The following is a 15,925-nucleotide window of genomic DNA, read 5'->3' as shown; positions in this document are numbered from 1 at the left end:
TTGTGAAAATATGCAGATCCACACCCTAGGTAGAGGCTTTCCATAGCTTGACTACTTGAATATAATTTTAGCCAGAAATATTCCCGTTTAAGCAATACACTGCACAGAGAGTGCCAGCTACTGGGTTTATCTATCTGTATTTTAAACTTGAATGTCTCTGAGATTACCGGGCTGGTCATGGAGGGGACTGGTGGAGAAAGGCCACTGACCAGCAGGTAGGACCACCTGGTGCTTCTCTGATGCCTATCATTTTATTGGGCAGTAGAAATTGCCCTCCATTTAGCTGATCAGCTCTTCATGTGACTTTTTGGTCAATGTGACTCTTGGGGGGAAATTGCACAAAATTCCTTTCCTAGCCCCAACCTCAATTTCCCTTTCCAAAATGGACATCCTGCGACACAAGCATGCAGACAGGTATGAGCCAGACCAGCCACCACTGCTGGAAATGGGCAAAATCCATTGTGTTCTTTAGAGACCACCAGCTCCACTTGCCCATCTGATTTGGAAACACAAACTTCAGAAATTCAGCTCCCTGGCTTGCACAATGCACACTTCCAGCAACAATACAAGAGGCACAGGGACATAAGACCTCCTTATACATCCAGGTGAAACTCTTCCTCAGTCTAAAAGAGATGAACATGTAACAAACATTTACTTTCATGAAACTAAAATTTACGATAGTATTTTGGGAATTGTAGAAATGTTATGATTACAGATACAACTTACTACACAAAGGGGAGAATCGTATACAATACAAAAATCAAACCTCTGGCATGTTGTGAGGACAGAATGAGAAGATGGCTGTATACTAGCCAGGAAGCATTCTCTTTAGGCACAGCATCTGCTAGAACCCTGATCTTAGACTTCGCTCTAGAGCTGTGGACAGCAGGGTGGATGTCTGTGGAGGCTCTGTACGGCCAGATTGCAAATTCTCTTTTGAGAACCGATACTTCAAAGTACAAACATACAACATAGATTCACAAACATGTTTACCATGGACGGTAATGGAATTATATTCAGAAATGAAATAAAAAAGAAACTAACATCCAAATGAAAAGAAAGAAAAAAAAAAAAGAAAGAAACCATATTCCTCCGCCAAGCATTCCCGGTTAAAGAATGTCTCAGTTTTAGAACCAAAAAGCAGTGGGCCTTGGGGAGGTGGAGAAGTGACTTTGGTTGGGAGCAGTCTCACACCAGGAGGTAGTCTTAGCAGCCATCCGGCCAGGGGTCATGACAGCACGTGCTCCAGAATGCCTTGTCTAATCAGCTGCTCACACTTCCACCGAGGTAAAAAGTGCTGAGGGGTAGGGGGAGGAAGAGAGAGGAATGAAGAGCATTATTTTAAATGACATGTTGTGTCATTAAAAAGCAGCAATGCATGCTGAATACTTCAAACTGCACCAGCCAAGTAGTTAAAAGCCAAGCTTAAGTATTTGCTATTTTCATCAACTGAAATTGATGTTACTTAGAGCTGTACTAAAATCTGAATTTTATAAACAAATTCATACTTAGTTAAATTTAAACTAAAGACTTCTGAATTCTAGTAGGTATTTTCCTTAGTGTTTGCATTTTTAGATTTATGCACAGGAAAGCCAGGTAGGTGATCTGGGCCACAGACCACAAGGGATGTGGCAAGGCGAACGGAAGGAGTGTCTTCTTCATTAAACCTCTTGAGGATCTATGTCTGAACAGTCATTCCTCTACTAACAGTGCAACTCTTCTCCCATATTTTTCAAGGATGAAGTCTTTGTAACCCATGGATGCTGGCCACACACTGTGAGGAAGATGGTGCCCAGCTAAAGCTCATCCTCCATGTCTCCAGAGAGCACACTGCTCTCATTCTGAGGTGGAACGGCATCTCCTGGTCTCATTCCCTCCCAAACAGCAATGCTTAATACAGAAGAGAACATTTACTAAATTCTGGAGCGGGGAGGTGCAGGGAGTGAGGCAGGAAGACTTTTCAAACTCACAGGTGACCAAAGAAATCTCAAAGACTAGACAGACATAGATACTTGAGTAAAACTGAAAAATAGTGCATTAGAAAGTGCAGCGTAGAGAACTCTAGAAGGTGAACTGAAGGAGAGAGTATGGCAAATACTCAAGGAAGTGGATGCCACTTCAGCAGCACCATGTGCCTGACAAGTTCACAAACTCAAGGCCTCACGTGGGACCCACGACCAAAGGAACTCCTGCCAACCAGTCATGAGGACCTATGGGCCAAGGACTGATGTCTAACTTAACGATTTTTTAAAGTCTTACAACTATGAAATGTTAAGAAAAAAAGAAAAAAAAAACCACCAAAAAAACAATGGAGTTGTTCACTAAACAATTCCAATGTCTACTAAAGACATTTGTTCTCATTTCTGGGCAATGGGAAACATGCCCCATACAGTCAAGAATAAAGGACTGTATGGTAGGCAAATGTTTCCCTCTTAATATTTCACATTATGTGGGTGATCTATAACACAGATTTTATAGAAAACTTATTTCTGATGTGCTCAGACATGTTAGAAGCCTCTTAATGTCCACTACAGTAGCTGAGGCTTTTAAGTTACCCCAGTTTTAGAGTGATACTGAGAGGCAAAGTCTCATCAAGAGGAAGGCTTCTGCCCACAAACCCTAGAGTCCACATGCCACAGAGCCCACACGCCACAACTACCAAACCCACGTGCCGCCACAACAGAAGCCCGGGCACCTAGAGCCTGTGGGGAGCAGGCAGTCTGACTGCACCCATAATCCCTACATGATGTTTAAGGGCCAACGGTATTAACCCTTTCTTACTATATGCAATGTTTGCTTCAAGTCTTTAGAAAAAGGATAAAAGGATATCTTAAGATAAACTTAATGCCTATGACACAAATGATCACGGCAAGGTGATATTTATTTAGCTACTGACTCCAACATTTCCATCATTCAACACTCTTAAAAAATTTAAAGTATCCTAAGACAGTAAATACCTGGCTATTTTTTTTTAATAGCACTGAAATACCATCCTCAACTTCAAATTCTCCGTAGTCTTTCAGACACCGCACCTGAAAAGAAAAACTGATGTTTTATAACATCTAAATTATCTTTTATTATGAAGTAACCATCAAGTAGCTGGGGACTGTACATGTACCCACAGGGAACTATTAGGCTCTGTGTGCTTCTTTGTGTAGTTCAGTTTAGTATTTTTTACTGAGGCATATTAGTGGTTCCAGTGTCCACTGGTTCCAATATCCACTGATGGGGAGGAAGAAAAATGGCAAATCTCTGAATATATGTATAGGTCAGCAATGACAGCAAGGAAACTGAAGGAGCTGCCAAAGCGAGTTTTGGGTTGGTTTTTCACTTTGATTTCATTTTGTTTTAATAATATGTAAAATACTTACATGGTTCTAAAGTTAAAACTTTTAAAACAGGTACAGCCAAAAATTTTTAGCTGCTCAATCCTATTCCCACCATCACCTACAGGTAAAAGTTTTGGCTTGGGTTTATGTTTCCTCTCCTTTGTTTTTTGCTTTATTGTGCTTCTCTAATATTGATTTTTTTTTTTTTTTTAACAAACTGAAGATTTGTGTCAACCGTGCATTGTCAGATAGCAGGATTTTTTAGCAATAAAATATGTATATAATGCTAACACATACTCAATAGACTAGTGTAAGCGTAACTTTTACATGCACTGGGAAACCAAAAGATTTTTGTGACATGTTTTAGTGAGTATTTGCTTTATTGTGAGTTAGAAACCAAACCTATGGTGTCTCCAAGGTATGCCTATATACACTAGTATATATTCATATACTCCCTCCCTTGGACAAAAGTCAGCTCATTCTATGCATCAAAGAAACACTCATTTTTTTAAAAAGGTGTACTTACTTCTATATATAGGCTTTTTGGAGGTTTCATATCCTGTGTGATGTCCAAACCTTCGTCTCCTCCCAATGACCTCATGTAGGTAGCAAGGGACTTTTTATAACGATTGAACCAGTCCATCTGGAAACATAAAGATGGCCATTTGACAAAGCTGTAAGAAAATAAATTTGCAGAAACTGTACACTAACCCTTTCAAAAACAGCACACATGCCCACATGCATCTTTACTATGACCATTCATTCAAACTACAAGTATTATTGATTGCCTATTATGAACCAGGCATTGGTACCTAGAACAGTAGGTATTGGTCATTCTGCATATTGGTACCTAAAAATGCAGAATGATATACCACTTTCAAGGACTGGACAATTCAGTGTTATAATAATGTTAACTGATCTGTAGATCCAAGTCATTCTCAATCAAAACTCCAATTGTTTAAAAAAATCAAACTTGACAAAAGGAGTCTGAAATTTGCATGGAAATGCAAAAAGCCAAAAATAATCAAGACACTTGAAAAAAGAAGAACAAAATGGGAAAACTTGCTTAAGAAGTATTACAAAATTACAATCATTTAAGCAGCATGAAATCAGTACAAGGAAAATAGACTAAGACCAAAGAAAGACCCCCACAGACATGCAACTTGGCTCATACATTATTCACAAAAATCTATTCCAGTACTGTAGATCTTTGTGAAAGATAAAACAGGATAACTCCAAAGACTGTACAGAAAAACATCTTCATAACCTTCACTAGTAAAGTGTGTGCGTGCATGGATACACACGTACACCCCTCCCTCAGGTTTAATACTTGGCCAGAACGACTCTCAGGACCCAGGAAAGCACTGTCCTGACATTCACTGTTGTACTGTAGTGAAAGGAATACAAACAGAACCAGCCAAAGGAAGAGACACCCAGGGTGAGGTGTGGGAGGGTCCCAAAGGTGAAGATTTGGTTTCCTCTCCCTGAGGGATCAGGACACACCACCCCCCAGGCACACTGATGTGGAACAATGCACACGATGTTGTGTTAACTGGGGAAGCTTACACAACTCTGGAGTGTCATGACATAGGCTGCATTGATTGATCAAACCATGATGCAATGAATCACAGGTGACACAGCCCTCCTTCTAGCTCCCCTCTCCTCTCTGCAATGATATCAAGAGGCTAAAAGCCTCAAACCTGAGGGGAGAGTGGGAACCTCTGAATTTGTAGCCAGTTGGTCAGAAGGGAGAGTGTGTCCCTGGGAACCCCCAAACCATGGCTGGTGTCTGAAGTGAGGGCAGTCTTAACATCTGAAGTTTGGTCTAACTAGGCAGTTAGTGTCCGAAGTCACTGCAGCAGATGCTATGACCTTCACTTTGTAAATGAAGGAATCTAGGCACAGGGAGGGATGGAGTCACCTGCCTAGGATCTCACAGAAATAGAGCCAAGGTTTCTACACGAGTTTGCTTGCCTTCAATCCTGTGTCCTTAAATATTGTGCCTCAGTGACTGGATAAATCAAGAATTCATCACACATTCACAAAGATAAGCAAAGTACGTGTGTGTGTGTGCTGAGTCTCTTCAGTTGTGTCCATTTCTCTGTGACCCTATGGACTGTAGCCTGCCAAGGTCCTCCATCCAGGGGGATTATCCTGGCAAGAATACTGGAGTGGGTTGCCAAGCCCTCCTCTAGGGGATCTTCCCGACCCAAGGCTAGAACTCACATCACTTATGTGTCCTGCACTGACAGGCAAGTTCTTTACCATAAGCGCCACCTGGGAAGCCCCAAGCAAAGTATGTACACACAAATATTTTATGAAAAACCTCCAAATAATAATGCCAGTATTGAATCCTACTGATAGATCACTAGCAGCTAATATAACAGGACCCTTTATTTTGTTAAGTAATAGTAGTTTTCCATATAGCATTTAGAATTACTCCTACCATTCTCAAACAGACCAAAAACTACTGAAAAGCAAATGTTAAAAAGACAAACACCATAAATACTATTACAAAACAATGCCAGGGGGCTTCCCTCATATCTCAGTTGGTAAAGAATCTGCCTGCAGTGCAGGAGACCCGGGTTCGATCCCTGGGTTGGGAAGATTCCCTGGAGAAGGAACTGGCAACTCACTCCAGTATTCTTGCCTAGAGAATCCTCATGGACAGAAGAGGCTGGCGGGCTACAGTCCGTGGGATCACAAGAGTGGGACATGACTTAGCGACTAAACCACCACCGCCACAAACAATGCCAGAAGCTCAGCCAGTTTCTGTATTGACAAATTTGAACAAGAGCACTAACTTACTTCTTCAGCAGACATGTGAAATCGTAAAGCACTTGGCAAGACACTGCCATATTCCCACCTGAGCGCTCTAATCCGAAGCAGCCGGTCATACCTAGAACATTAATACGGTATTGGATCAGAAGCTGTCTTGATCAGGAGAGGCTTAAGACTCAACCACCAGAAGGTAACACATGGACTTTGATTTGATTCCAGAGGCAAACGAACCACTGTAAGAGGACACCTTTGGGACAACATGGAAAATAAGAATAGACTGGATGGATGCTGTGAAGGTATGTTCACTGCTCTAGGTGTGAGAATTATCTAGAGGTCATGTGAGAAAAGGCCCCAAAGGCCATTATTTCTTAAAGATGCATACAAAACTATTCAGTGGTAAAATGTCTAATGTTTAGCATAGACACATAAAAGTAGATGAAGCAATTATGGCAAAATGTTAAGAACTGTAACCTATATGATGGCTCCACGGGGGGTTGTAGTATTATTCCCTAGTTTTAAGAATACTATAATTTTCCATAATAAAAATGTTTAAGTGGAAAGAGAAAATTCAGAATGCTCATAAAAGAGAGACCACTCTAAGAATTTCTGATACCCACTTGGATGGGAACCCTTCACTGCTCCCTGCCACCCCCGCAAACACAGAGATGCTCACAGGTAGGCTACAATGCAGCGCTGATTTCTTAGCAAAGAACAGTGTCGAAACTTGATGGTTGGTATCAAATCACCTCGTCCACTTGACTTTGCTTCATTCCTGGTAAAACATTTAAGGAAAAGAATGTCTATTGAGTACAGGTTAAATTTTCAAAGTCAGCTAACGACTAACTCCATACTTGTTTTTAGCCATTTATGTCAGTAGTTAACCTACCTAAATAGTACCTGCCTCCACATCGGAGCTTTTGCTAACAGAATAAAATAGAAAAGATCCAGGGAATTCCCTGGTGGTCCAGTGGTTAAGACACTGCACTTTCACTGCCGAGGGCACAGGTTCAATCCCTGGTCAGGGAACTAAGATCCTGCAAGCTGTGTGGACAAACTTAAATTCTTAAAAAAAAAAAAAAATTAAAAATACCTAATTTGCCTAGGATCATATTCCCATTGTTTTGTTTAGCCATGTGGCACACTGTGTTTTGCACATGGATTAATTTCCATTGTTTCCAAAAGACAACTTTTTGCCTCACTTTTTAGAATCCCTTTTTCATGCTGGGACAAGAGATCAAATATCATGCGGCATAAGATTATGGCCTCACATCATGTTCTTATCCTACGGAGTCCTCTTTCTATAGTATCAAATCCTTCCAAATCCTCATTCTCATAAAGTGAGATAAGGACTCTAAAGTCAAGTGCTCCTCCACTCATCCAAGAAATAGTTTTTGATGTTTGCACTTTAGGGTCCTTTACACAAAGAGGGAGGAAATTTTGGTTTTACCCGATAAAAAACATGTCTCCTTAGATATCAGACAAGTATCACCCTTTCCAATCACATGGACAGTTGTTTACTGGGTACGGTGTTTCAGTTTTGTAAAATGAAGAGTTCTGGAGGTGGTGGTGGTGATGGAGATATGACATTATGGATGTTCTGAATACACTCAATAGTATGTGTGCTCAGTCACTCTAGTGTCCGGTTTTTCGGACCCCATGGACCGTAGCCTGCCTAGCTCCTGTCCATGGAATTTTCCAGGCCAGAAAACTGGGGAGGGTTGCCATTTCCTTCTCCAGGGGACCTTCCTGACCCAGGGACTGAATGCACATTCCCTGTACTGGCAGGCAGATTCTTTACCACTGAGCTGTCACTGGTGTGTATCTTAACTACAATAGAAAAAAAAAAAGGAAAACAAAACAAAACAATATGTACAGAATTAATAAGTATCTACTTTGGAGTTTTAAAAGGCAACAGATAAATACAAAATGTATGTGCCTGCTCTAGGTCCTGAAAATAGAGGCAAAATGTATTTCCCATGTCTTCTAGATCTGGGCCATGTACATAGATGCACCACGTCTTCCAGATCTGCTCCAGACACTCCTGCCACTCTATTCTCCACGTTGTTTCCAGTGTGCTCTTGATTATAATGAAATAGCACAAATAAAACACACCCAACTTAACGTCAAAGTACTTGATTAAATACACAAGAACCTCCTTAAAAAATTCACATTTCCATGTGAGCAATTAAGTAGGAATAGATTTCTTCTGACAAAGAATTTTAACCAGAAACTGGTAATAGTGACTGTCCTGCCCAGAACCAAACTAGGAGGATAGGGCACAGAATTTTGGGGGATCATGAATTTCCCAATGGTATAAATATAGGAAAATCATTCCCTTACTGGACTAAGGCCTGTCCAGTTACCTCCTAAATAGGTCTGTAAACTGTTCTGTTTTTCCCTAGTCTGGCTCACCCTTCCTATCACCTGCATGACCACCATATTCCCTCTCAGTCCCACCATCCACTGTCCACATGGCGGCTAGGGTGATTGTTAGAACACAAACATGCCACCACCTCCCCCACATACTAAATCTCACCTGGTGTCACCCTTTGCCTGCTCACTAAGTTTTAGCTACATTGGCCTTTGGTAATGATCAGGTCCCTGAGCATCCCACCCTCTTTCATGACTCAGGGCCTTTGCACGTGCTGTTTCCTCCAACTGGAAATACTCTGTGTCCACAATTACTTCCTCACTAAAATCTACTTATTCAGGCTCTAGCTGAAGTGTCTCTTCCTTGGAGACAATTTCCAGGATTTCTCAATCTACTAATATTTTCAGTGCATTACTCTCTCCGGGTGCTGTGTTTTCCTTCACAGCAGGTAGTCTGACCTGGTTTACCTGCATTTAACATCTGTCTTCTGCATGACACTGAGGGTCACGGGGGCAAACCTCTTGATTTCTGCTGTTTACAATTGAAACACCAGAGCCCTTTATCAGCTCATAAGTGTCTAGTGCCTATCTGTTGCATGAACAAATGAATGACTTGGACACCCGAGTTCAGGACTTTCCATTTCCCTTACATTGACCGCAGACCTCTTGCACATCAGTTCCTCCTTCATCAGTATCTATCCTTAACTGCAGTCACTGCAAAGTGTTTCTACTCTTCTGTGTAATCCACAAACCTTAACATGCTACTGATTTCTATGTCTAACTAACTGATGAAAACACTACCGAACAAGGCCAGGGATGAAATCTCATGTTGCAGACAGACTTCTCTCAATAACTCATTTTTCCTCCAGCAGTCAGTACTCTTGCATCTTATTCTTCACCCAGTCACAGGATCCTCTGAAGTCTGTTGTTCAGTCCAGATTCTCCACTGTGCCAACTACCATGGCTGGCTCTAAATAGTCTGCAACTCCAGAACCCTCTAACCTACCAAGCTGTAGCGTTCTGCAGCACGAGTTCCCAGCGAACTTCACTCAAGCTTTCGCAAGTCACTGCTGCTCCTGCTAAATTTGCAAACTGCCTGTTCTCCCTTTAAACCAGTAAGGCCTCACCTGATGGAAACAACACACTTCACTCGTTAGGTCTGTTACTTGCTCCTGTCTCATCTCTTTTGGATCCACCCTAAATCCTTGCAAGTCACACCAGTCAAAGGGTAACTATTTATCGAACACCTACCATGTGCCAAGCTCTATTTGGTCCCTAGAGACATAACAATCATTAACACAAATCCCACTTCTGTATAGCTAGGCTATGATCAGGGTCACAGAGAATTAAAAAAACCAAATCATATCTAAAAATGAATATTAAGATGATCTGACTTCAACATTGTATTTCTTAAATTGTTTTAAAATATCAAGCTTACCAACTTACACATCAGATTGGTTTTGCTCATATAAAGCTTTCATCTCCTCCAGAACTTGTCTCAGTCCATCTTCCTGGAACATATAAAATTACACTCATTAATTCCCCCACCAAGTTTGTAGCAATACGCTATGCTTATGTACCTTATGAAAAACCAATAGTCCTTCCACACCTAGTAAGATGGCTATAATAACAAGTGTTGGAGAGAATGGGGAGAAACTGAAACCCTTCTACAATGCAGGTTGGAATGCAAAATGGTACAGCCCTATAGAAAACAGCCATGTGGGTCCACAAAAAGTTAAATTCAGAATTATATTATCCAGCAATTCCTCTTCTAGGTATACACTCAAGAAAACTGCAAACCTAAGTTCATACAAAAACTTATGCACAAATATGCAGAGCAGCATTATTCATAACAGGCAAAAAATAGAAACAATCCAAATGTCCAACTGATGAACAGATAAGCCAAAACGGTATGTCCATTCAATGGAATATTACTCAGTCAAAAAAGAAGTGCTGATACATACAACAACATTAACTTTGAAAACATTGCTTAGTGAAATAAGCCAGACAGAAAAGGACAGATACTGTATGATTCCACTTATCTGAAATGTTGAGAATAGGCAAACTCATAGAAACAATGTAGATTAGAGGTTACCAGGCTGAGGGGGAAGAGGAGTGGGGAGTTACTGCTTAAAGGCTAGAGTTTATCTGGGGTTATGAAAAAGCTTTGGAAATAGGGGTGATAGCTTTGGAAACAATGGGAATACAATTAATGCCACTGAAATGTACACAGAAAAATGGTTAGAAATGGCAGTTTAAGTTATGTATTGTTTACCACAATTAAAAAAAAAAGAATGAATTGCCAACAAAATACACAATCAACAGACTGGGCTGAGAAGTCAGACAGAAAGGACTACATACTGTATGCTTCTAACTGGCCCCGTACAGAGAAGTTTGCAATTCCTGGAATGCTGACTCCAGAAATACAATAAAAAAGACAAATATAAGCTGTAGGGGAAAGAAAATCCTTGGCTGCCTAGGGCTGCAGATGGGAGGTAGCCAGTGCCACAAAAGAGAAAAAGCAATCCTTGGGATAGCAGAAATCCTGGATGGGTTGCTGGTTACAAGGATTGTATACATTTGTCAAAACTCAAAGGTCTATTAAAATGTGTACTGTATTGTATATAAATTATACCTCAGTAAAACTAATGACAAAAAACCAATAGTCTACAGAAGTAATAACACAGGACAAAAGCATGTAAATAACTTACTATTTATTGGAAAAGAATCTTAAAAGGTTATTACCAAAAAACCCTACACATTGCTAGGATAGAAAACAGAAAGGTCAAAGAAGTTTTTCTGCTATCTACTTGGGCAAATTTCTAAAAAACTTCCCTTGGAAGGATAAAAACATTAGAATTATAAAATTCATAAATGTTATACAATGGCTGTCAAAAAGCAACCCCTACACCTGAAACACTGTAAATAAACTATATTTCAATAAAAATTTTTACACACACACAGAAAAAATCCAATAATGCTATAACAATGACAACCAAAAACACACACAAAACCTCCAAACAAAACAACGATAAGCAACCCATCTACTTTTAGAGCCAAAATATATGCATTAGCAAAAATGTTTTAGCACTACTGGTATAATTACAAAATTATACTACTTAACCCTGCCTGAATGTAAGAAATCATTTCTAATGAAAAATGAAAGCATGACTTCCACTTTCTTTTTCATCAACTGGTTAAAAAGATATCATGGAAAAGTCTGATTTACTAGAATTCAGTTAAATATTCCTTTTATCACAAATATTATTTTAAGGAACAGTTGAAACTCTTGCACAATTAGGAGATCGGCAAGTATACAAAAGACAAGCATGAAATAAACTTGTAAAGATACAACCAAGTCGTCAGATTTACATTTTTATTTCTTTTTTTAAGACTTAGATTTTTAAAATTTACACTGGGAATTGCATCATTTTGTGCTCCCATCTCCAGCTGTAAGCCCCTGGGAACTCAAGATACAATTATCAGTTCTGTACATCCAAAGTGCATCATTCCAGTTTGCCAAACACAGCACCTAACCATGAGGGATTCTGGAATAAACAAGGCAGAGTCCCTGCTCTAAACCAGCTACCATCTGCTGGGGAGGAATGATTCTCGAAAGCATGTGTGGGTCAAGGGTGTTAGGGGTCAATCAGATCAAGATCAATTCTTAGTTTAACCCAGCTAAGCTGTCCCAGTGGCCAGCCCTCAAAGGCAGGCACAACTGCAAGAAAAGGTGCACCTACACCCTCTAAGACCCAGAAAAGCCAGGATTTTACACTTCTAAGAAACCAACACTTAAAATCTGAGCGAAAAAGACAGCGGGACTATCAGTCTGAAAAGCCAGTACCTGTGGGAAGTCTCTGTGCCTTTGGGCTGGTTCCTTCCTATGTCTTCCCACTCTAGTGGGGCCATATTGGAAAGCCTCCACCCCTCTCAAACATCTGGCTTAAAACTCAGCATTCAAAAACCTAAGATCATGGTATCCGGTCTCATCACTTCATGGCAAATAGATGGGGAAAAAATGGAATCAGGGGCAGAATTTATTTTCTTGGGCTCCTAAATCACTGCAGATGGTGACTGCAGCCATAAAATTAAAAGACCCTTGCTCCTTGGAAGAAAAGCTATGACAAGCCTAGAGAGCATTTTAAAAAGCAGAGGTACCACTTTGCAGACAAAGGGCCCTATAGTCAAAGCTACGGTTTTTCCAGTAGTCATGTACGGATATGAGAGTTGGACCATAAAGGAGGCCGAACACAGAAGAACTGATGCTTTTGAATTTTGGTGTTAGAGAAGACTCTTGAGAGTCCCTTGGATAACAAGGAAATCAAACCAGTCAATCCTAAAGGAAATCAACCTTGAATATTCCTTGGAAGGAATAATGCTGATGCTGAAGCTCCAGTACTTTGGCCACCTGATGTAAAGAGCTGATTCACTGGAAAAGACCCTGATGCTGGGAAAGATTGAGGGTAGGACGAAAGAGAAGGGGGCTACAGAAGGTGAAATGGTTGGGTGACATAACTGACCCAATGGACATGAATTTGAGCAAAGTCAGGGAGACAGTGAAGGACAGGGAAGCCTGGCCTGCTGCAGTCCATGAGGTCACAAATACTGGGGCATGATACAGACTGAACAACAGCAACAACAACCCCTCTGCGTTCTGTGTCTCCAGTGAACCTCCCGCTGTGGTCTCTTAACTTTTTAGATAAGGTTTTAAGTGCCTGAAGTTGCTGGAACCTGTTCAAGAAAACTGTTCAAGTTGAGGCTGCGCTTCCAACACCCTCCAAGTTCAGATAAGCCCTTTATCTTGATCCTTAATTCCAGCAGCTCACTTTCCCCATCTGTTAAATAACCCAAGGTCAGACTAACTGGTCTTGATTGTTCAAAACTCACTTTACCCGGACGCTCTTCCTGCTGACCGCCAGATGTTTACTCTGCTACCTGAGTGAAGCCTCCAGAGACACCGGTCTCTCCACTCCCCGGCTACTCCTCTCACCTCCACGCCTGTCCTCGTACCTACCAGTCCTGTCGTCTTAGGACAGGGTGTTCAGGGCCCCCCGACCGGGCTGTGGACCACATCCATCTCTTCTGTGGTCTATTTATAATCCACTCAGAAGCAGTCTTTCTTCTATCCGGTCCATTCCCCAAAGAAATGCGACAGCTATCAAAACACAGAGTAATCCCGTCGCTCCTCTGAAATGCCTTGTAGTGACGAGCAAACCTCCCGGTCCCGGAGCCCCCTTGCTGCCCGCCGTTCCCGGCGGGGAGGGGAGGGTGTTTGCACGGCCCGCTCCCCGGTGGGGCCACACCTACCGCAGCCCTCAGGGCGCGGCCCTAACGCCCGGGCCACGCCAGTCCACACCTCCTCAGTGTAACTCACACCTGAGCTCTAGCACCCCGCTTCCCGATCTCTCTGCGCCTCACCGGGGCGGGACGCCCACCGCCCAGCCCGCGCGCCCCGCAGCTACGAGGACGCCGGCGGCGGCGGCGGCGGCGGGAGATCAGGGCGGCGAGGGGGGCGCGAGGAGAGTGGCGGCAACCCCTGCGCTCGCGGGAAGCCACCAAAACCGACCTGCCCACGACCTTCCCACAACCATGGAGGGGAACCACAGGCACACCCGCCATCCCGCTCCGGGTTGTGCAGCCCCAGAGAAGAGCCCTGGGGAGGACCCCGCCCTCACGTTGAAAGCAGGCAGCCTTCCCTCGGCCGCGCGGTGCAGCTCCCGGACCAGCTCCGTGGCCTTCTCGCAGAACATGGTCCCGGCACCGGGCCCTTTGGACCACCGGCTCTCAACCGAAGGGCCACCTCACTGTTCCCTACGGCTTCTGCTCCTATTGTTCCCAGGCGCGCGCGGTGCCGACCCCGCCTCCGCCCGTTTTGGCGCCAAAATGGCGACCAATAGGAGCGCACTGCCGGCCTCCGGGCTACGGTGGCGGCCAGGGGACATTTGCCTCCGCGGTGCAGCCGCAGAGCCCCAGGGAGCCTCAAGTGGGGCGGTTGCAGGCCTCAGTCCGGCTTCAGCCCCACCTCACTGTCCAGGCCTCGGTCCAAGCTCAGGCTGAGCGGCAGGACAGCTCTCACGCAGCCCAACTCGGGATGGGCGCACGCCCGATCGTCCGTTGGATTCAGTCGTTCTCATTTTGGTTGACAGTGTGCGTACCTTGAGGTCTAGAAGGCAGGCCCAGAAAAGGTGGTCGTTGATTTTGGGACCCAGCGTTGCGTTCTGCTCGGTTTTGCAGTGTGGGTTTTTTGTGTTGTAACAAAGGGAAAACAACTTTTATTCGGTAGCTCTCGTGTTCTAGGCCTAGACTGTGATATTCTTCATGTAATTCTCATGGTTAGCCCTAACGTGGTGGTTAAGATTCTTGGCGCTGAGTAGGAAATGGAAGTTAGATAACTTGCCCAGGGTCACGCAGTTCATAAAGTGACAGACCCTGTATTTCAGTCTTCCACTCTACAGCATCACCTTTGATATTAAACCTGTCATTTAAATACGTGTAAATTAACTCACAAGGTGGGAGAGGGGATTATTGCCATGGTTTAATATGAATACACATAGCCATATTCTCACCTGCATGGTTATGAAAATTTTCATATCCACATAGAATCAAAGGTGGGAATTACTACTATAGAAACAATTCATATTATTTGGCTTTTTTGGGGCTCTGCTGCAAGGCTTAATGGCAGCTTAGTTTCTCACCTCTGCCCCTGCAGTGGAAGTGCAGAGTCCTAACCCCTGGACCACTGTGACTTTTTTTTTTAAAGCAATGTTTCTTGGATTCATTCTATCTAACCCTAGAAAATTTGTTACTTTTTGGCAAATATAGACATAGTAGATGTGTGATCTGAGAGATGAGCCAGGAAATGGCTCACAGGGCCTGTGAATCTTATCTTTAGGTGCAGTGACATTTCTTTCCCAGCTCTACAGTAATGGATAATTTAAATGTTTTTATTAAATACATAATTCTATAGTGGACCACCCACCCGCCTTACAGAGGATCCGTGAGAGCCTGGCATGCTCACCCTGTGTCCCTGCCTCAGCGTCTGAACTGAGCTCTTGGGGAGCATGTTGGTTTCACAGCAAACCTGCTCCTCCTGCCACTTCCTGTCCCATTTTGGGGACCGCCATCTCTCCAGCTTCTCATGCAGAGCCTTGAACTCACCCCTATTGCCCACAGCTAGTCTACTACCAAAATCTCTCAATGTTCCATCCAAAATGTTACACAAAATGGTATCCTCTCCATCTTCATCTTCACCCCTTAAGACCGAGGCAATAGGCTACAGCCTCCTACCCATTTTTCTCTCTTTATTTTTGGCCCAGCCATTCCATTTTCACTGCCAATGGAGTAATCTCTTTTTTCACCACATCATTTGGGTGCAGCCACTCCTGGTTAGAACCCTTAACTGCTTCCCAACCAGAAAGATCAGAATCTAAAACCTCAACATG

The 15,925-nt window shown here is 42.9% G+C and overlaps 1 protein-coding gene and 1 non-coding gene across 2 annotated transcripts; one reads left to right on the top strand and one right to left on the bottom strand.

Moving 5' to 3' along the window:
• Positions 1-1,228: 1,228 nt before the first annotated feature.
• Positions 1,229-14,233, bottom strand: GINS1 (GINS complex subunit 1). The gene is made up of 7 exons (XM_052651160.1): positions 14,159-14,233; positions 9,927-9,991; positions 6,784-6,882; positions 6,138-6,228; positions 3,856-3,972; positions 2,958-3,032; positions 1,229-1,297 (listed from the first exon to the last, which is right to left on the bottom strand). Exons 1-7 carry the CDS (start codon positions 14,231-14,233, stop codon positions 1,229-1,231), a joined length of 591 nt encoding a protein of 196 aa, XP_052507120.1.
• On the top strand, positions 7,064-7,136 carry TRNAE-UUC (transfer RNA glutamic acid (anticodon UUC)). Its single transcript has one exon. It is a non-coding gene; the product is annotated as a tRNA-Glu (tRNA).
• Positions 14,234-15,925: the final 1,692 nt, after the last annotated feature.

This window comes from Budorcas taxicolor, chromosome 13 (genome assembly GCF_023091745.1).
Source record: "Budorcas taxicolor isolate Tak-1 chromosome 13, Takin1.1, whole genome shotgun sequence".
NCBI classification, from domain to species: domain Eukaryota; kingdom Metazoa; phylum Chordata; class Mammalia; order Artiodactyla; family Bovidae; genus Budorcas; species Budorcas taxicolor.
This window is presented reverse-complemented; position numbering and strand designations above follow the sequence as displayed.

What these genes read in the sequence shown, in the direction of transcription:
- GINS1 (XM_052651160.1), bottom strand. Translation starts at nt 14,233, where the DNA reads ATGTTCTGCGAGAAGGCCACGGAGCTGGTCCGGGAGCTGCACCGCGCG. An exon ending in GAGCAAAACCAATCTGATGT is followed by an intron (nt 6,883 to 9,926) that starts GTAAGTTGGTAA and finishes ATGTTTTACCAG; the next exon opens with GAATGAAGCAAAGTCAAGTG. An exon ending in CGCTGCATTGTAGCCTACCT is followed by an intron (nt 6,229 to 6,783) that starts GTGAGCATCTCT and finishes TTAATGTTCTAG; the next exon opens with GTATGACCGGCTGCTTCGGA.